Source organism: Lynx canadensis, chromosome E1 (genome assembly GCF_007474595.2).
Source record: "Lynx canadensis isolate LIC74 chromosome E1, mLynCan4.pri.v2, whole genome shotgun sequence".
Taxonomy (NCBI): domain Eukaryota; kingdom Metazoa; phylum Chordata; class Mammalia; order Carnivora; family Felidae; genus Lynx; species Lynx canadensis.
Window position 1 is genome coordinate 35,287,045 of NC_044316.2, and position 21,872 is coordinate 35,308,916.

General features: G+C 47.4%; 1 protein-coding gene across 2 annotated transcripts in view; it reads right to left on the reverse strand.

Annotated features, from left to right (window-relative positions):
• KAT7 (lysine acetyltransferase 7) overlaps nucleotides 1–4,370 on the reverse strand; it is a 32,191-nt gene extending 27,821 nt beyond the window's left edge. The window contains exons 1-2 of one of the 2 annotated variants that reach the window (XM_030294880.2): nucleotides 4,204–4,370; nucleotides 1,606–1,753 (exon numbers count right to left, since the gene is read on the reverse strand). In XM_030294880.2, coding sequence (XP_030150740.1) covers nucleotides 1,606–1,753; nucleotides 4,204–4,218 — 163 coding nt within the window. In that variant the 5' untranslated portion in view covers nucleotides 4,219–4,370. The remainder of the gene's footprint in view (nucleotides 1–1,605; nucleotides 1,754–4,203) is intronic. The other variant, XM_030294881.1, reaches the window with a different exon arrangement.
• Nucleotides 4,371–21,872: the final 17,502 nt, after the last annotated feature.

Here is a 21,872-nt window from a genome sequence, read left to right on the forward strand (position 1 = left end):
GAAACTAAAGCGTGTTTTAAACAACAAAAGATCCTAAGATGATATGTACATCTTATTCTGCAAAGAAGAAAAGTGAAATTCTCAAACTTTTGGGTTAAAAAAAAAAAAAAGCACACAGCTAGGTTATCAGTTTACACGCCTCCAGGGGACTCACCAATTCATAATAGGGTCTATATCTTGCTTTAGAGAGAGCCACCTTACACAGACTACATTGTGAATGATGCCCCTAGGCGTTGTCCGACTCCAGAGTTATGAAGTAGAACAACTAAGAAGTGACCCAGGACCCAGTTATTTCCCAGCTGTTTGGAATATTTTCAACTTTCAGGTGGCCAGGGCACAGCCAATTACACTTTGTGAGAATATTACTCCCTTTCCTTTACATATACTGTTCTCTCTACCTAAAATGATGTTTTCCCACCTTTCAGTTTGTAAATTCCTAGCAGATCCTTTAAGATTTCCATCTTGGAGACCGGCCCCAGCTCTGAACTTCCATAATATGCTATACAAACATCTCAGAGCTCTTAACCACAATGCGTTACTACAATCAGCTGACACACTATATTTCACACTGAACTGTGAGCTCCTTACGGGCAGGAACTATGATTTTTCTATCATGGCATTCCAATACATAGCACAGTATCTGAATTACAGTAGTTTTTTATCGGTATTCCCAATATGCTAAAAAAATTAAAACTTACAAATTGAGAATCTTACAAAACTTACAAACTTACAAAAAGACAACAGCTATACTTTGGCTGAAATGTTAAATACAAAAATAAAGTTAGGAACAGTTGTTGAGAATGTTCTCGTTTTCTCCCTTGAAAAACTGAGTTTTTTCTCTCATTTTGCATCGTGCTCCTAAAGCAGTAACTAGACCTGCACTATTTAAGTGCTTGAAGCATATTACAAAACTTTCCCCCTTAATCTCTCATCAGCTACTGATAATCAGCTTTTTGTATTAACTGCAACTTTCTTTCCTCCCCAGGGAATGAATCCCAGAGCAGAACCAGGAGGGATGAGGGGTACCTTCCAAATCAAAGCCCAGATGGCTAATCGCACTAGAGAACCTTCAAACTGCCTTCCAACACGGAGGTCCTCTATTCTTTACTACCAAAGCCAACTTCTGGGTATTTACAACTGTAAAGTAGTTGGATGCAACTACTTATGTCTATGAATCATGTCTGACCACGTTACAGAATTACATATAAGTTATGGAAGTATTTAGAAGTATTGAACCTCCTCCAAAAACAAGTTCAAGAGACTATTTCAAATGCCTAAGTCTAAGCCATTCCAACAGAAAGTAAAAATATGGTCTTCCCATTTTACTCATGGAAAAACTATTATTCTAAACAAAAGTTAAATGACTTAAGACATATACGCGCCACACAGTCGTTGTATCAGATATAGTTCTTTTGGGTCTACAAACTGGACAACCCCCAGCAGAACCATTTTTAAGAACCTGATACTTCTGCAGGCATTGACCCTGCATTTTACCAGATTTTGTCATCTACACCAAGCCAAAGGACCAGTTTCCACATTCACACAAGAATATGATGACCAGCGAGGTGGCTATGAGGCACGGTCAGGAAGAATGAATTCTTATACCTTGGGAACTCTGGCTCAGCCGGGCTGAGGAGCGGGTGACTCGGGCAGATCGCCGGGACGTGCCGTCACTCTCTGAACTGTCTGTGTGCTCGAGATCTGTAGAAAAATCGGAATCTTCGGTTCCATCTGAACTACTGCCTGCATTCCTCTGTAACACCATAGATCCAGACATTAGCACAGAAGCATTTACTCTGTGGGTTTGTCTTAACACTGGAAATAAAATGAATTATGATACTGAAAACACTAAGAAAGGATTCCCCCGCCAAATTCCCTTTATTTAAGGCATTAAATGGAACAACCTGCAAGTAATGCACCTTGGTTAAATAAAAAAGAGAATTAATTCTTCCTTTATTGTCACTAATTCTGAAACAAGTACATTTCGAGGTCAGTACCACAAACTGGAAATAAAAGTACCTAATTCGAAATGGTCTGGCTGACGTAACTACGTACTTCGAGTCCACGGTGGGGAGAAAAACGTCAGCGCTAGACCCCTTTTAACTTTGGAGTAGCTTTTGTTCAAAGTCTCCACGAACAGCCATCACATTTTTTTTTTAACCATATACTAATTCAAAATACCAGGGTCCACAACTCTGATGCCAAGAGAACTTAAAGGAAAAGACTAAAAGTTCTTCTTTCTTATGTTATCTATCTACGAAGTTTCTCCACGTGAATGCTGAAAGTGCTTTAAAAAAAAAAAAAAGCGGCTTGCATGTGAAGACTTGTAAATATCTAAGAACAGAGATTTTATCATCTTTTCAATAATCATTTGTCAATTTTTAGCCTCCTGAAGATGATTAGCCATAAAGATAACTTTTATCGGTTGAGCATTACCGCTACACCCTTTACTAAGCCAGGAAGGAAAGAGCATTTGCTTAGAAAACAATACAAAGCCTCAAACCACAAGTCCTCTATTTTTTATCCAAAACCCTTAGGGCCAGTTGTGCTTGAAATTCCTAACTTTTTGGCTTTTTGGAAAGGGAATACTTTGCATATATCCCTCAAGTAACACTCCATAATCAAACACACTAATATTTCTACAGCAGAATATAGAAACAATCGCACCAAATCAGACACACAAAACCTGTAAGTAGCCTCAGGATAGTTTAGGACAGGTTTTGCCACCAAATAAGTTACTAAAAACACTTACATTTTCAAAAGCTCTTTGTATTTGGGAACTGCAGAAAAGGGACTGTGGACCTATTCCAAGGCACCAACACTATTCCTGCATTTGGTTAGCCTTCATATAAATAAATACCACCTACCAATGTAGGCCATTTTAGGAGAAAATAAAAGGTTCAGATGTTTTATTTGAAAACCTCTGTGAAAAAAAAGATTTCTGCAGAAATAAGCAAGAACACCATGCAGCTTTCCAAATATTTCAAGGGTAAACTGCCCAGAAATGAGCAGAGACTTCAGAGTCATAAGATGAAGGGGGAGTCTACAGGTCATCTAGTCCAGTTATCCAGTTATTTGAATCCCTGACCATCCCTTCCTGGTTTGACCCTGGAATTCAGCTCTTCTCTCTGGCTTTCACCAACCTCCTTCCCATCTTACTCCAGAGCAGACTTAATCGCTCTCTTACTTCCCTCCCATAATACTTTGTATATACCTCCACGTAGAGAATTTACTAGCTCCTTCTACACTTACTTATATGTCCGTTTTCCCCATCAGACTGTGATCTCCTTAAGCCAGGGATCATGTCTGATTAATTTGTGAATCCCCAGCAACTAGCACAGTAGCAAGCAGTCGATAAACATTTGTTGAATTAGATTTGTTCTGTAGTCCAGGCTCTGCTATTGCCTAATGGGAGTGGCTTAGGGCACTCCATTAGGCCTCTGTTTGTTCAGCTGCAAAGAAAAGGGATGGGGGTGTCCCTAGGTGACCTTATAAATCCTATCTAATTGTGGAAAGTTTTTGACTTTACGAACTGCATTTTCTGGCCGCTATCCAAATGAGCAGCTAAGGAAAAAAAAAAAAAAACGTCTTAGATGCAAAAGGGCCTGAGCGGGATCCCTAGGGAGTGGGCGCTGGTTCTCTACCACCCAGTCTTCTGCTTTGTTGTGCCCCCCGCCTGGAGAGGAAGGATGCTCCAAAACCCCGCCCATGCACCTATCAGCATCCCCGGCCGGAAGGGCGGGGATTCGTGCCCCCCAATCGCGCTACTGCTACGCCGCGCCCCCACGGGACAGACTGCCAAGTCTAGCCAATCAAGAGAGGAGGGATCGTTCTCTACAGCCAGTCGGAGAGCTGTAGGGCCAGGCCCCGACACCGCCCCCGCACGCGGGGAGGTGACCGTTGGACCCAAATGGAAGGTGTCACCAGCCAATCAATACGCTTCCAGGCGTTTCAGCGACCAATTACCGAGAAGAACGCCTCCGAGCCAGGCAAGCAGAGGGCGGGAATAGTTGCAAGCATAGGCCGAGGCCAGGATCGGGCCCACATTTTTCTGTCGGGTATGGACAGAAGAGAGGGTTGCTGAGCTAGATTGGGGGAAGCGGGAAGTTGGCACCCAACCACCGTGAGGCGTGGCCAACTGCGTCACGTTGCTCAGTCGACTGTCCTTAGACACCCGCCATCCCTCTGTCCTGTTCCTCTCACCTTCCTTCGCGGCATTGCCGGCGGCTGCGGCCCGACAGTTCCGATTCGGGCAGCGGCGGCAGCAGCAGCAGGAACGGTGGCTCCGGCGGGCTCCGTGGCGGCCTCTGTAGCAGTCCCAATCCTGCGGACGATCCCAAGTGCCTCCTGCTTCACAGCGTCTAGACCCTTCTGCGCAGGCGCCGCGGGCTGAGGCGCTTTTTCCTTCACTTCCGGCTGGGGCTCGCGTCACCTGACGTTACGGGCCAGAGAGGGTGCTGGGAGGTTCGCTCCTTCTGGTGAGGCTAGTGAGCGCCATTTTAGAATTGGGCAGAAAGTAGCGCGGTGGTAGAAACCCGGGCCAGCCATGTTTAGTCAGGGGATTGGCACCTTTTGTGGACGTGGGCAGCCATTCTTGTTTGGGGCTGAAGCCTGACAATTGAAGTTAACGGTTCTCATCTTTACCTTGGGCAGAATTTCCCTTCCCGTTCGTTTTAATTTCTGAAGTAGAGGAAGGAAACCCCCAGAATCCATCAGGTGGCTGAGGTTTAACCCCTTGGTTGCCTGGTTGACCAAAGGACGTTTCTGTTTATCCTCTAAACTCAACGTTGGGAAGGGATATTTTGCCCAAGAAATTGCATCTTAAAAGCCATCCTGTGTCTCAAAGTGATGGGAATGGGGGCTTGTAAAAGGAACTGAAGGGTAGCGTCCATCATCAGGAAGTTTGTTGTCTGGTAGAGGAGACATTGTCCTTGCCCGTAGCGAACAGCAAGTAAGTTAGTTAGTCGTTCAGGTCGCGGAAAGAGGCAGAACCATTCTCCAGAGGCTGTAGCTCCAGAGAATTCCCACATTCGCTCTGTGGTGAGCGCCCATCTCCTTCCCCCATTCTGTGTGGGTTTGAGAGCCCTGGGTGGCTCGCGGGGGTGGGGGCGGGTGCTGGTGCGGTAGCGAGAGTCGGAGAAGCAGTGATCCCCACTTAGCCCAAGTTAACTCTGGAAATCTAGATGCTTGAGCCAGGAGTTGGGGGAGGGAAGAAGAGAGGAAGGAATATTTTTAGTAAAACTGGAGCTTAACCAAAAAAAAGGCATGGATATTTAAATAATAATAATAATGATAATAAGGCCTGTCTTGAGAGGAAGGAAGAGTTGGTCAAGGATGTAAGGCTAGGAAAAGAGCAATTTTAAAAGGCTGGCAAATGGAGAGCAGGCTTTGAGGATGTAATCTCTCTGGAGGCAATGCTTTGAGAGGACCAAAGGTTGGCAAAGAGCGACCGGGTGGAATCCAGGCATACTCAGTCATTAAGTTAGACTCCTGGACCCCAGTTTCACCTGAGGCCAAGTAAGATGGAGTTTTCCCCCTGGAGCAGAGCTAAAGAACAAAGCAGCCGAAGGTAAACATCTGACTGATGCGCTAAACAGAGAACTAGGAAGAGTTAAAGTTCCACACCCTTAGCCAGCACTCTCCTGGGGTGGGGGGGGGGGGCATTCTGGGCCGGTGGTAATACAGGCAGCTTTCAGTATTTAGTATCTAGCTTCTAGGGTTTAGTATAAATACCTCTGAATAACCTGCTTTAGGTTGAATTGGACATAAGAACTTGTTGGAGCTCTTAATGCTAAAAGCACATCTCAGTTTTGCGTGTCATCCTTAATAGTGCCCACACGGTCCTCTATGCACAGGAAATGCTTGCTAGTCAATCAAATCATGTTTACCCTTTCACAGTCCCTGAATGGATAGCCCTCAAAGATGGTGAAATATCCCTCCCTGGAAATTAGCAGTTCAGAAGATCTTATCCTGACGTAACCACTCGTCATACGAACACCAGCATTACGAATGTTCAACGTTAATCTCTTACACTGGATTCTCCAACACTGTGGCTGACACGAAAGAATGTACAGTTTCATTTAGACATGGTTCTTCTCCTTGGAAAATGTGCACTCTGGAAAAAAAGATGAAAAAAACTAACATCAATAGGATAGAAAGATGGTCCTAAGGAAAATGTATACTTAAAGCGGAATGGGGGGCGCCTGGGTGGCTCAGTTGGTTAAGCGTCCGACTTCGGCTCAGGTCATGATCTCGCGGTCCGTGAGTTCGAGCCCCACGTCGGGCTCTGTGCTGACAGCTCAGAGCCCGGAGCCCGCTTCGGAATCTGTGACTCTCTCCCTCTCTCTCTCTCTGCCCCTCCCCTGCTGATGCTCTGTCTCTCAAAGACTAAATAAATGTAGGGGCGCCTGGGTGGCTCAGTTGGTTGGGCGACCGACTTCAGCTCAGGTCACGATCTCACAGTTCGTGAGTTTGAGCCCTGCATCGGGCTCTGTGCTGACAGCTCAGAGCCTGGAGCCTACTTTAGATTCTGTGTCTCCCCTCTCTCTGCCCCTCCCCTGCTCATGCTCTGTGTATCTCTGCCTCTTAATAATAAATAAACATTTAAAAATTTTTTTAAAAACCTAAATGTAAAAAAACTAAAAAAAAAAAAAAGATTCTCTGTCTCTCACATCTGTGTTGGGGTGCCTGGGTGGCTCAGTTGGTTAAACATCAGACTCTATGATAACTTACCCTGAGTTGAAGAGGAACAGAGCAAGGTCAGAAGTGGGGGTAGTCTTTTGTGTATATTCTTGTGCATTTTCTTTCTTGTGTCTGTATCTTGTCTCAGTCACATGTGTAAGCTCTTTAAAAGATTCCTCAACTTCCTTGGGGCACCTGGGTGGCTCAGTCGGTTGAGCATCTGACTTCGGCTCAGGTCAAGATCTCGCATTCGTGGGTTCGAGCCCCCCATCGGGCTCTGTACTGACAGCTCGGAGCCTGGAGCCTGCTTGGGATTCTGTGCCTCTCTCTCTCTCTCTCTCTCTCTCTCTCTCTCTCTCTCTCTGCCTCCCCCCCCCCTTGTGCTCTCTCTCTCAAAAAGTAAAATAAAATGTTAAAAAAAAAATCCCTCAACTTCCTTTAAAATGCTCCCTTGTCAGTAAAATGATAGGTACCATATTTCAGATGCAAAGTGTGGTTGGTGGTTGTCTCCTTCCAAGGCCTGGGAGCTCCCGGAGGTTGGGAGCCTTGCCTGGCTGGCTACACCGTCTCCAGCTTCTCCCTTGCCACCTGACATCTTAAAGGGCCCAGTAAAGGCAGTGGCCACTGCCAAGTGTTGGCTCAGTCAGGAACCAGCCACCCTCTCTCCTCTTAAACCTGCTTTTTGACCAGTGATGGGTCTAGGAAGGGTTAGAAACAGCAGTTTCCTCTGCGTGCAGAAAGCTGACCTGCAAGGTGGAGAAGCATGCCTTGGCCATTTTAGCGGCTAGGGTAGCCAGGCCAGTCTCGTAACTTCTAAGTAGAGGTACTGGCTTAGTCTCCATCCCTTTGGGAGAAGCTCAGAGGCTGCTGATGTGACCATAATTCATATTAAAATATTTTTGTGTACAGCTGCCTTTTAAAAATGGAGTCAGCGCAGCCACGAATGGTCATGTCTTTTCTTACTCTTCTTGGAGGTGGCCTGGAACTTCTCTTACCTTCTTGGCCACTTGGGAATTCGGTTCTTGTATCCCCCTTAGCCACCACCCCTCCCCAACCCCACCCTGGGGGAAGGTATTGGACAGATCCCAGCAGGCTCAGGCATAGCTCCCCGCCTCTGCAGCTGGGGTTATAAATAACCACCAAAACTAAACAGTCAAATCACCACATTTTGAAAATGGCTTTAAAAAAAAAAAATCACCCTAATCTTGATTCCATAGTACTTCTCTCACCCTTGCCCTTCATCACCCGCCTTCCTCTACTTATCTACCTCCCTTCCCTGATCCAATCTCCCTCGGGAAGTCCATCTGCCCACAAAGCCTGCCTGTGATAAAGACATCCTTTTCCACATTTGACAAGGCCAAAGCCCTCCAAGGCTGTAGTTATAGTTACAGGGTGTTGTTATAGCAGCGGAGGCCTCAGGGCAACATATGTTCCTGGGTGGTAATTGGGTTTGCTCTAACAGACTGTCTCTCCCTGGGTTCTCCATGCCCAAATTCACTTATCAAGAAGTCCAGGGAATTGTCATTATGGATAGGACTTCTTTTTTTTTTTTTTTGAGTAAGCTCCGCCCACCTTGAGGGCTTGAACTCACAACCTGGAGATCAGGATTCACATGCTCTACGGACTGAGCCAGCCCGGGCGCCCCGCCTTCATTTTTTTTATTCGAGCGAAACCAAGTTCCTGTTTATTCCCCAGGACGGAACATACCCAGCGATCCTGGGTTGAGACTTTTTGGACTGCAGGCATTTTCGCGTACCCATTCAACCAATATTTACTGAGCATCTGATAAGTGCTAGGCTTGGACTGGGAGCTGAGTGCACACTGTGGATAAACGGACATGGTCCTTCCCCTCCCAGAGCAGACAATGCAGGACAAGTGTGTACTAGAGGGGGCTGGGAGAGTATGACTTTCTTTTTTCTTCTTTTTTTTTTTTTTTCAACGTTTATTTATTTTGGGGACAGGGAGAGACAGAGCATGAACGGGGGAGGGGCAGAGAGAGAGGGAGACACAGAATCGGAAACAGGCTCCAGGCTCTGAGCCATCAGCCCAGAGCCCGACGCGGGGCTCGAACTCACGGACCGCGAGATCGTGACCTGGCTGAAGTCGGACGCTTAACCGACTGCGCCACCCAGGCGCCCCAAGGAGAGTATGACTTTCGAGAATAAGACATCTTAACCTCACTGCTGCCACCAAGCTACTTTTATTTATTTATTTTTCTTTTGGCAGGGTGCGGTTCAGTTTCTCTCCACAGGCATACACTTTATGACTGTGCACATTTTTTTCATAGACGCACTCAGCGTTTACATGAAATTTCACATTTTCTTACATATTCTCAACATTCGCCATGTGTCTCTATGGTCTTCATAACTGTAATTATAATTGCTGTGTGATGTCGCTTTGGTACTGTGACATCAAGTGCTCATTCTGGGGCGCCTGGGGGGCTTGGTCGAGCGTCCGATTCTTGATTTCGGCTCAGGTCGTGGTCCCAGTGTTGTGGGATCGAGCCCCATGTTGGGCTCTGAGCTGAGATTGGAGACTGCTTGAGATTTTCTCTCTCTTTCTGCCCCTCCCTACTGCGCGCACGCTCCCTCTCACTCTCTCTACCTCAAAGTAAAAAATAAAAAATGTGCTCTTTCCTCTATTCGAGATTATTGAGGGTCAGATAATGCTGTAGCGAGTGTTTGCATGCCTCCATAGGTCTGTCCTGTTACTATGTCTATCCTTTATATATTGCTTTATTTCTTTCCCCAAACACTTGCCCAAATTTAAAGTGTCACCGTAGGGGCGCCTGGGTGGCGCAGTTGGTTAAGCGTCCGACTTCAGCCAGGTCACGATCTCGCTGTCCGGGAGTTCGAGCCCCGCGTCAGGCTCTGGGCTGATGGCTCAGAGCCTGAGCCTGTTTCCGATGCTGTGTCTCCCTCTCTCTCTGCCCCTCCCCCGTTCATGCTCTGTCTCTCTCTGTCCCCAAAATAAATAAACGTTGAAAAAAAAAATCAAAAAAAAAATAAATAAATAAAGTGTCACCCTCATTGTGTGAGGGTGCCAATTTTAAGACATTGTTCCCAGAAGTGATTAAGTGTTACCATTTAACAAGATCTTGCAATTTTTTTTAAAGATCTTGTTATTTCGTCAGAATGAAAACTGTGCCTCCAATGTGCTTTTTAAAATTTATTTTTTTTAATTTTTTTAAATGTTTATTTATTTAATGTTTTTTTTTTTAATTTATTTTTGAGACAGAGAGAGACAGAGCCTGAGCAGGGGAGGGGATAGAGAGAGGGGGAGACACAGAATCCGAAGCAGGATCCAGGCTCTGAGCTGTCAGCACAGAGCCCGACGTGGGGCTCGAACTCACGAGCCGTGAGATCGTGACCTGAGCTGAAGTCGGACGCTCAACCAACTGAGCCACCCAGGCGCCCCTAAATGTTTATTTATTTTTAAAATGTTTATTTTTGAGAGAAAGAGAATAAGTGGGGGAGGACCGGGGGGGGGGGCACAGAAACTGAAGCAGGCTCCAGGCTTTGAGCTGTCAGCACAGAGCCCCATGCAGGTCTTGAACTCATTAACTGTGAGATCATGACCTGAGCTGAAGTCAGACGCTTCACTGACTGAGCCACCTGGGCGCCCCTATTTAGTTATTTTTATTATTTTTTTTTTTGAGAGAGAGAGAGCATGCGCACCTGCACTAGCAGGGGAGGGGACAGAGAGGGGGAGAGAGAGAGAATCTTAAGCAGGCTCCACGTTCAGCGTGAAGCCTGACACAGGTCTCAGTCCCACAACCCTGAGCGGAAATCAAGAGCCAGACTGGCTGAGCCACCCAGACGCCCTTCCAATGTGCTTTTGATTTTTATTTCTGGTTAGGATATACTTCAGTCTTCCATGTGTCCCTTTATTAGTTCTGTTTCCTCTTCCATGAAATCCCACTCATTACTCATTTCCCTACTGAGGCCTTGATGATTTTCTTTTCTTTCTTTTTGGAATGTTTGTTTTATTTACTTTTGAGACAGGGAGAGAGGCAGTGAGCGAGAGCACAAGGCGGGGAGGGGCAGAGAGAGGGAGAGAGAGAATCCCAAGCAGGCTCCACACTGTCAGAGCAGAGCCCAGGGCAGGGCTCGGTCCCACAAACCACGAGATCACGACCTGAGCCGAAATCAAGAGTCGGGCGCTTAACCGACTGAGCCACCCAGGCGCCCCTTGATGACTTTCTTTTTAAGTCCGAACGAGGTATAGACAGGTAGACAGACAGATGCCTCGTGCGAGCCACATCCGGTTACAGAGTCAGTTGTGTCAAGAACGCAGACCGTTCGCTTCGTAATCCTTGGTCCAGTACTTTCTCCTGCTCTGCTCTGGCTTCCCAGTTACCTCTAGGGGCCAACTCTCAGTCAAGTATGCGTGCTGTTGAGAGAGAACGACACGGTGAACAGAGTATGCAGGTGACAGGAGTTAAAGCAGTGAGGAGGCAGACTCTGTTTTATCTCAGCAAGAGTCAAGGAGCCACTTTAAAACTACAGTCCCTCTTAGCCAACTACAGGAACCTTGAAGACGGTTCTGTAGACGACATTTTCCCAGCGACTTAGGAGAAACTGAGTCCCAGGGAAAAACATTTCCCAAACCAGTCAAACTTCAGGAGGATGAAAACTGACCCTGAATTTTGCCATGCGTAAACTGTGGGTCGTTTTATTTTGTTGGGAGATGCTTTCCCAGGAATGGGGGCTCGGAATGGGTCCCTCTGAGTCATTTACACATGCTTACCCAGCCTGCCTTGTGACTAACTGTACCCAAATATGAATCAGCTGGCCAGAGCGAGGGATGGAAACCGCAACTAGAAAGAACATTTCTGTATTTAAGGCAAACCAGCACGTACGTGGTCCAACGTGTCTTGCTCTAACCAATATCAGAGGCTTAGGATGATTTGTCTTACTAGACTAGAAATTGCTTGAGGATGAGTGGGCATCTGGTCATTTGCTTACCTGCCTAGCTTTGCCAGTAGATGTCACTACACCAAACCACATTCTCCAAATAAAGGACAAGAAGGAAGGAAGGAGAGGCCTTCAGAAAGGCTAAGTCCAATCACCATGACCCTCTTCTCCCATGACTTCCAGGAGTACCCGTGGAAAACTATCAAGGATGTGTAAATATACACAGTTCCAGACAGTACAGATGCCTGAACTCAGCAGGTCAAGACCCCAGGTTCTAGGCTGTCAGAGTTCTTATCCAGGGGCCTTCCCCAGATCAGGTGGGGAGAACAGCTGTACAGGAAGGGTGGCAGGGCGAGCAGGCCATTTAAATGGGGGTATGTATACCTGATAGAATTATCTAGGAACAAGAGCCATAGTCTTGGGGCTGTTCCAAGCGTCACTGTGGAGCTGATAGCTCAGGCAAAGCACTCCACCCACCCTCCACCCCTGCTCCTCTGTCCACAGGAGCAGGGGCCATCCCTGGCCTGAGGGCTGCCAGGCTGGGGCTGGCTTATCAGTCCTGGGCCTCCCCAGTGCCAGGCAAACATAGCCACACCATGCCAGGACACCAGGAATGTTCTTAGGCGTTCAGACCATCGTTCCTGTTCTCCTTCAAGATAAGTAGAAGCAGCATTAGTAAGCTGGGGAAAAGAGCCACTCTTCCGGAGATATTTGCCTCATGTGCTGCTCTAGAATAAAGACTGGCATCCTTACCTAGCCCGTAGTGTCCTGCATGGTCTTTCTTCCATTTATCCCACACAACCTCATTCTCTGTGCTGTATGTAGCCTCACTGGCCTGCCTGCAGTTCCACTGGAGCACGCTGGTCCCTTCGACCTCAGGACCTTTGCACTTTACTCGCAATGTTCTCCCTCATACCCTTCTACCTACCTCCATACTCCTTCAGATCTCGGGTCAAATGTCGTTTCCTCAGGGAACCCTTTCCAGACTAGATTTCCAGGCCCCCATTTCGACATTCTGAGGCACCCTGTACATTTCTTCGCGGCCCTCGGTCTCAAGTTTGTAATTGTGTGTTTATTTCGGTGCCTTTTGGATTCTTTATCTTCTATCCCCATAACACACACCCCAGACTTAAGGCTCCGTGAGGGGAGTGTCCGTTTCACCTACCATTGCAACCTCAGTTCCCAGCACAGTACCTACCGTGGTGCTTAGTGGGCACTCAGTGACTCCTGGATGTTTGAAAGAATGGCAAACAGACCAATGAAGGAAGTCGGAAAACGTAGTGTTGCTCGCGCGCACACATTCACATAGCATTTGTCTACAAAGGACAGTGCCTGATTCTGGTCACTCAGCTCCCAAGGAAGACCTGTCAGAGTCCAGAGAAAGTCATGCAAATTAGCAACGGAAAAGTGGAGACAAACTTTAAGTATGAAACAAACTTTAAAAGACTGGAAAGACGGAGGCTGAGGGTCTGAGCCATGCGTACGAAAACGGAGAGGGGTCAGATGCCGGTTTGATTACCAAATCCCCAAAGGTCAGCACAGAGGAAAATCTCTTGAAAACTAGACTGTGGACTCCCCCAGAGAAATGAACCGTGTGTGTTGTTCATCTCTAGATCCCTAGCACGTAGTGGGATGCCTGGCACATAGTAGGAGCTCAAGAAACGCCTGTTGAGCTATTTTGTTGTTAGAGCTTAAAGGCGGGTAGTCTTGGGTCAGGGCGATAAGGTAGTAAGCAGTCATTCACTTGGGAAACCCCAAAGGCCGAGTGAAAGAATGAAAGAAAGAAAGAGAAGTATGAATAGGGCCAAGAAGGGTTCCTTTACATGTATAGACAATAGCTATACAATAGACTGTTTCAGGGACATTAGGGCTATTCAAGGCCCATCCCTTGACCTTTTGAGATCATACTTACGAAGGGTAATTTACCAGGCGCTCTCACAAAATGCATCTTCTTTCCACCAGCAAGGGCCAAACTCTAAACTATAGAAAGCCCAGACCTCACCCTACCTCACGTTGTTATCTCCTTCAGGGCCCTCCAGACTCTTGGGCACATGCCTTGTTGGTCCCCTGGGCATATTCTACTCTGGTGTTTCACCAGAGAAGGGAAAATCCCAGAAGGTGGTGCCCTTCAGTCAGAAGTAAAAATGGCTGCATCTCTCAGGGCAACCGAAGCCTGGGCCTGGTATTCCTGAGCCCACAGCAGGGAGGCCATTAGCCCCCGTCCCAGGAATCCCTGCGACCAGCATCTCTGGCATTTAGCCTTCCATCCCTGGCACTTAACCCCCTGGCCCCTTAAGCAGGGACATTTCAAATAGTTTTTCTTGGAGCCGTGGAGGGTTCAAAAGAATTCTTATGCGTTAAAAAAAAATAAATCCTCCCAAAACAGCCATTGAGCTTCTCCACCTCACTTATTTCTTCCCTCGCCCAGCAGTGGGAGGCTTACAGGAAAGGCTAAAGAGTTGGATGTATGTCCATTAGACTCATTCCAGCCAGTTGCACGCGTCTCATCCCAGATGGTACCCGAGTCTTAGGGCCCAGGAGGGGTATCTTGAAACCGAAGGCACATGTATCAGGTAAATACCTTTGACTCTTGCCAATGGTGTGCTGACGCGTCACGGTGGCAGCTAGTCCCGGGGGCTTCCCCTCTCTGCACCCCACCCCCTGCCCACCTTCCAGCAGCCCATAAATCACTGAGTATTAAATACTGTCCGGAGGACCCTTTTTACCCCACCTCTCTCGGGGGCTCCCTGCCAGGCAGAAGTTTACAGCAAACTAAGCAGGGAGAAAAGAAAATGGGCAACAGGCAACGGTGCTCATCATTTATCAGCCAAACACACGCTTCCCCGCCGAGCTGTCGGACAGGCCGGGCAAGCGGTGTAGCCGGTGTGTTGTGACCGTGGAAGCACAATCCAGCAAGGGTGCAATTTATTTTGTTCCCCCACCCCAGAGATGGGGAGACAGAGTCCCAGGGGCGAGTCCCTTTCGTTTTTGATTACGGCGGTTTCAGAATTCAAGCACACTTTTCTGGTCCTGGATCAATTCTTTTTTTTTTTTTTTTTCTTTCTTTTACTTTATTTATTTTGAAGAGAGAGAGACAGGGACAGAGCACGGGAGTGGGGAAGGGGCAGAGGGAGAAGGAGGGAGAGAGAATCCCAAGCAGGCTCTGCACTGTCAGCATGGAGCCCCACGTGGGGCTCAAACTCACGCACGGTGAGATCATGACCTGAGCCGAAACCAAGAGTCCACTCTTAACCATCAGAGCCACGCAGGCATCCGGGGCCCGGATCAATTACCAGGACCTCCTTCCCACCCTCCTCTGGTGAGGCCTCCACAGGGCCTCCTCTTGGCGCCTCTCTTTTGACCCCACAAAGAGCTTTCCCACTTTACCTGCCACACTACAGAAATTTCTTAAGAGTCTTGGCTCTGGAGCTCTGGAGGCCTTGATCAGAGAGCAATGCTGCCCTTCTACCCCCTTTCATTTTCTCCCATTTCTCCAAATGGAAACCCCCCAGCTTCCCCATCTCTCTCCCCTCCTCCAAGCTGGGAAGCTCGGAGGAAGCAAATGGATTTGATCCTAGGCTAGTCCGCTGAAGGAAAGACACGCTTTTGGCAAGGAGAAGTTCCAAAAAATGTTCGACTCCCACACCGGGAACAGCTGGAACCTGCCAGATTCACCTCCATCATTTCTGAGCACAGCTTCCTGTGATATAAACAAAGGCAGAATTTGAAAGAGTTTAAGGCTGGGGAAGTGACAGGGAGGCAGGGTAGTAGGTGGTCTGATGGGTGGCATGGCTGGTCCGGCCTGTTTTCCTAACTCTGACCTTCAGCCTCTGGGGAAGGGATGGACCTATAGGTCTGTATCCCTCTGACCCCCACCCTCCCAGCGCCCAGTGGCAGGTTATACACACAGTCCTTAAAAGCAGGTGGGCCTGTCACTTTTATCTATATAACTTTCAACCCATTTCCTAACCTCTCAGAGCCTCAGTTTTCCTTCCTGTGAAATGGGGGTAATTATACCTACTGTATAGGGTATAATAATGCTGAGAATTAAATGAGATTATGTGTACAGATTACCTAGCCTATAGTAAGCACACAGTAGGTGGATGTTTTCTTCTATGCTGTGTAGCAGGGTCACATGGCCTTTAGCATCCTGATTATATCCCTTCCTTCCGGGGGTCCTGATGTTACTGTCTCCACAGGTGGTACAGGCTTCTTGGGCATTTTGAGGAATGCAGGCCCACCACTGGTTCAGGGATCCCAGGATTTTCAATCTGTCCTCAGAAGAATTCAGAGTTGAGTGTACAGGGGCCGAGAAATCGGCAGGGTTGGGTTCTAAACCCTGGCTTGACATTCTAGGCCAACACCCAGGAGATCAAAGAATTGGAAAGAGCTTCTGGGTGGGACTTCCAAGGAAGGTGCCAACTTGTGTGATATTATCAGAGTGGCATGGAAGAAGCAAGGCCGAGCTGCTTCCTACCCCAGCAGAATACAGGATACTTTGTAGACTACCAGGCCTTTGCCCAAGTTGATTGGAAGCAGGGGTCACAAAGGCCACTGGTGGAATGTACTGGAACATTCCAGGCCCTTCCGCTGCACAACAACACAAATCCTCGAGGCTTGGAGCCATCAGGGGCTTCCAGAATTGAGCACAAGTTCCTCACCCTCCATGATGCACAGCAGGAGAAACCATCTACTCTGAACAGAGGGCGATTCTAAGTGCCATGAGTCACTAAATGGAAGGAGTGTCCATCCAGCCCGTTGGAACTTTTTCATTAGATAGACTCAGCTGCCAAAGCCATTTTGTTGAGCCAGAGCCATCTTGTGGAATACATGTGTTGGGTACAGGATATCCACAGGAAAAACCAGGAATAGATACCTAATTCAGTCAGGGCTTGAAGAATTGGACGGGATATAACCGGACTTCACTCTCTGAGTCAGACGCGGGTTTACCATAAAGCTAATGAAACTTTAAGAGTCAGAGCCCCTCATTTGTATAGAACCTTCTAGGGCCTGGTGCCTGGTTCTCTAATGTCTTTACTCTGTAACTTAAAGAGGAACGCCCCAATGACAAGCATTAAGGCCTCACAAAACCTGGAGGCTTCACTCCTTTCGGTCTACAGGACGTTGAGCCCCAACTTTCAAGAGTGATCAGAAACACTCAAGAGGGATCATTTGGAGAAATAATCCATCGCTTAAACAGCCAAGGCTGTCTCACCGCTGCTGGCTGCAGTGGCTCACAGTAGTTGCCGGCAAGAAATACCAGAGCAAACGTTTCCCTTTGCTCAGAACTGGGGAGAAGGAAATCAGACTACAGACCGACTTTCCAATCACTCCTTCCTTCCGTTATATTTAGCATATCTTTCACTTGGATTTCATGACACTTGATGCCTGATTTGGAGCATGGTGCGAGGGGCAGGGAGAGGGATTGGATGTGCAATCAGATGGAGAATGTTTAGGGTTTTGTAGCTTATTTGCCCGGGGGTGATTGTATTTTTGAGGCCAACTTGAAGAAGGTATATGGGAAGAGAAGAGGGAAATCTAAAGGGGGCTAAGGGGCGCCTGGCTGGCTCAGTCAGTAGAGCACGTGATGCTTGATCTCGGGGTTGTGAGTTCGAGCCCCATGTTAGGTATAGCAACTACTTTAAAAAAAAACAAAAATATTTAAAAAAAATAAAGAGAGCTGAGACTCCACAGTCACCCGGGAGTGTACGTAACCCAACCTGTCTTCTCCAAAGGCTTTGATCTCTGAGGAGGTCCGGGTGTGAGGGAAGCAACCTGTTGCCACCAAGGTGCTGCTCTAGAAGCCAAATGGTACCCCAAGGCGCCCATGGTCACGTGACACAGCAGCACGCGGCAGAAGTAGAGTTCATTTGAATTCATTTTTTTAAATGTTTATTTATTTCGAGCGAGTGCAAGTTGGGGAGGGGCAGAGGACAGAGGATCCCAAGCGGCCTCTGCGCTGACAACAGACAGCCTGATGTGGGGCTCAAACTCATGAACTGGGAGACCGTGGCCTGGGCCAAAGCTGGGCACCCCACTAACTGAGCCATCCAGGTGCCTCTGGATGAATGAATTCATGTCATTTTTTGAGAGGCACGACCTGCATGCCGGTCACAGTGCTGGTGAGGCCATAAGAGCGATGAGTGAGACGCACCTGTTCTCTTTAGGAAACTTCTCTATTTTAGAGAGGAGGACATTTGTAAAAAATGAAAAATGCCAGCCTGGGTGTTCCATAGGCCAAAGAGCCAAATCTTATGTCTCTCATAGTGACCTTCTAGGGAGATCGTGGGGGTAGCGCTGGTTCCCGAGACATTCCCTTAAAAGATTAGCAGGGTTTGGGGCACCTGGGTGGCTCAGGCAGGTAAGTGTCCAACTTCAGCCCAGGTCATGATCTCACAGCTCATGAGTTCGAGCCCCACGTCACGCTCTGTGCTGACAGCTCAGAGCCCGGAGCCTGCTTGGGATTCTATGTCTCCCTCTCTCTCTGCCCTCTCCCCCCTCACGCTCTGTCTCTCTCTCTCTCTCTCTCTCTCAAAAATGAATAAACATTAAAAAAATTTTTTTAAAAAGGTTTAGCAGAGTTGGCACATATTAGAGATCCCTCACTCTTAAACATATCTAACTCCTTTCTTTGGAGACAGCTTGATTGAGGGATAAATTACATACCACCAATTCACTTATTATATATGTATCATCATGTGATTTTTAGCAAATTTATAGACTCATGCAACCGTCACCACATTCCAGTTTTAGATCATTTTATCACACCAAAAAGTTTTACCGTGCTCGTTTTCAGGCAACCCTTGCTCCCTTCCCAGTCCCAGGCAACCACTGATCTGCTTTCTGTCTCTATAAATTTGCCTTTTCTGGGCATTTCTTATAAATGGAATCGCATACTATGTAGTCTTTTGCATCTGGCTGCTTTCACTTAGCACGATGTGTTTGAGGTCCATGCATGCTGCGGCACATATCACTAGGTCGTTCGTTTTTATTGCTGAATGGTATTCTATCTAAATTCCCTCAAAAGTCATTTATGTTTTCCGACAACACTAAACGGGATGCAGGAGCCCTGGTCTCCTACCCCGTGTCTGCTTTTCTGAGTGGCCTCTGACCACTTGTCTTGGGCATCCATTTCTCCATCCGTAGAATGAAAAAAAAAAATCTACTCTGTATTTTCCATGGAGTGCCCCTAGGACCAGCATTCCAAAATGTTGATGTCTCTGATCCCACATTTATTTACCCTCTCCCTGTTTGAAGACTTCCACCATATCCTATGTTGTTAAGGATAAGGAATCTTCATTTTTAAAAAGCCTGCCGTTTCGGAGGCAAATCTGATTCCCAGATTGGGGAACGAAGAACGGAGGAGTCAATGTCATCCGGTCCGAAAGAAGGCGAGTGAGCAAGCGAGAGAAGTAAGCCGGAAGACAGGAAGCGGTGGGCCGCAGCAAAGGATGAAATGTGTCAGACACGGTACCGAAGGTCAAAATCCAGGCCATCTAGTTACCTTGGGAGTAAGAGGGAAGGGATAGAGAGAGAGAGAGAGAGGCCACCAGAGTGGGAGAGGTGTGGAGGGCTGGGACCCCCTCCCTGCTCTCGTTCCCATAACCTCATTCATTCCCTCAACCCTCCTTCCCAACCCCTTTCCAGCCGCTCTGCTCCTTCAGTTCTGACCCCATTTCCTCAGGATCTCGTTCCCTGAGGAGCCGGGCCTGACATTTCAGACAGAGGCTGAGGAAAGGAGGTAGGTCGGAAAGAGACACTGTGTATCTGCGTCATCTGATTTTCTGTTTTATTATTTTGGAACCCGAAGGCCAGAGAAGGAAGCACTTAGACATTTACCTGGAAATTCAGAGACAGTCCCCCAGATACCAAGGAATACGAAGAGCCGTCTATTCTCTGAACAACTGCTACTTGAACTGCTTGAACCTGCTTGAACTGCTTGAACTACTTGAACCTGAACCGCTACAGGTTCGGGAGGGTAAAAACGGCAATCTGGAGTTCCCATTCTTGTTGGTAACCGTGGCAAAAACGCTCAGGGTGAGTGAGGGTCAAGGTGTCCTGGAATTAGGGCTGGACAGCACCTTCAAAACTAGAACGCTTCTCTTGGCTCTGAGGACGCCAGCCTTCTCCTAATTCAGTAATCAGCAGGACAACACCTCCCTGCTGATCCTCCCATCGGCCGGAATTCCCCACAGCCTTTTGCCCATGGTACTCCCTCAGACTCCTGCAACTTTTAAGACTCCAAGCCCACGATCTCGCGGTCTGTGAGTTCGAGCCCCGCGTCAGGCTCTGGGCTGATGGCTCGGAGCCTGGAGCCTGTTTCCGATTCTGTGTCTCCTTCTCTCTCTGCCCCTCCCCCGTTCATGCTCTGTCTCTCTCTGTCCCAAAAATGAATAAACGTTGAAAAAAAAAAATTAAAAAAAAAAAAATTAAAAAAAAAAAAAAAAAAAGACTCCAAGCCCTAGGGGGACTGCTCAGAGAGTAGCTGTACCTCTGACTCACTCCTGTAGGAAAAGTGACTCCAATTCTTTGAGTCCTCGTTTGTGACAACTGTGGACATCCCCAAAGTAGGTTGGGATCAAGGAACCGAGCATCTGCTGTTGGAGCCCTCTGAGGCAACTAAGTCTCCTATAGAGGAGAAACGATTTATTGATCTGCTTTGCGTAAGTAATCCTCCACTCTTGCTGGTTTTGAGTGCCTGCCTCTGACCGAAAGGCCCTGAAAGCAGGAGCCACATCATGTCTCAATCGGAATAGCGTCTAGCCCAGGACCATTTCGGCATACAGGCCTGCTGGGTTGTGAGTTCCAGGGTAGGGAGCGTGTCTCCGAATATCACGGTCATTCCTTAGTGCCAAGCTCTGTGTCTGGCACGGAGTCGTTGTCTGAATACATTTGTGATGAGTAAGTTAATGAATGACAATCGCGTGGACAAGGACGATGGGGGGACAGTCACAAAGGTTTTGTTTTGTTTTTGCAAGCTGGAGGACACTTTGTAAGGCATCGGCAAGATATGTGTAGCATCACCCAGCGTCCCCAAAGCCATAGTTTCTCTCAGTGGAGGAAAGAGACAAGAGTTTATCTTCAGATGAGGTCTTTATCCTCACCATCAAGCCCGTGCCAGGAGAAGCTATCTGTGATAGAAAAGGGAATAAGAGACAGCTGCTTGGGTGTGATACCTGAGTAAGGAGCGGACGGGGATCTCCTATGCCTGCCTTCTCACTCCTTCAGCTAGGTCAGCTTGAATGTCGTCTGCCAACAACTTATCAAGAAGGACCATGACTCTCTGGCCTCAGAAGATCCAATTCTCCAGCTACACTATCTCCGCTAGCTCTTCTTCCACTGTCCGGGCCCTCATTTTCTGGTACCTCGGCTTTAGAACAAAAGTTAAACACCACGTCCTTGAGACTGCCCACATTACCCTTCTCTCCAAGGGAAGAATGCATCTTCCAATACTGTGCCATTTTATCTTTAGAACAACTCTTCGAGGTTAATGGAGCAGAGGTGATGCTTGCATAGAGAAAGGAAGCCACCTGCCCAAAGTATTTCAAGCTTCCTCATCCCAGGGCTTTAACCTCTAACACATCCTGTATGGCTCAACCAATAAAAATCACTCATCATCTCCTAAAACTGTCTGAGAATTTACTTGTTGAGGGGTCCAGAAACGGGATATGTTGTCAGGCGAGAACAGATTTCAAGAGACCAACTGGCCATCCTTTGGTTCTTACCATCCTTTGGCTGTTAGGTCAGCCAGTGGTCTAGAAGTTGAGTTGGTTGGGAAAGTACTTGAATTTGGAGTCAAACGACCTGTGATGTAAGTCCCAGGTCTGCCATTTACTGAGTGAATGATCTTGAACAAGTCATCTAATACCTGTGACTTAGACATTTACCTGGAAACTCAGAGTTAGTCCCCCAGGTACCAAGGAATATCAAGAGCGCTCTATTCTCTGAACAACTGCTACTGAGAATCAGGTTCAGGTTCGTCCCTGTAAAATAGGGACAAAATGTCTGCATTTTTTTTTTCCCGCTTTACAGGGGTGTGGTGCAAATTAAATGAGATGATGTATGTGAAAGCTATAAAGTAGTAGGAAAATGTTGATTTGAACATCTCACCCAAATTTGCATCTTTGGAGACTCTTTATGTAAAAGATAAGTAGTAATCCATCTGTGTTCATGAGAAAGTTTTACAAGAATAGTTCAACTGCAGAGTCAGGCTGCCTGAGTAACCTTGGGCATGCTATTTCTTTCTGAAACTTCACTGAATCAGAGATGATACCC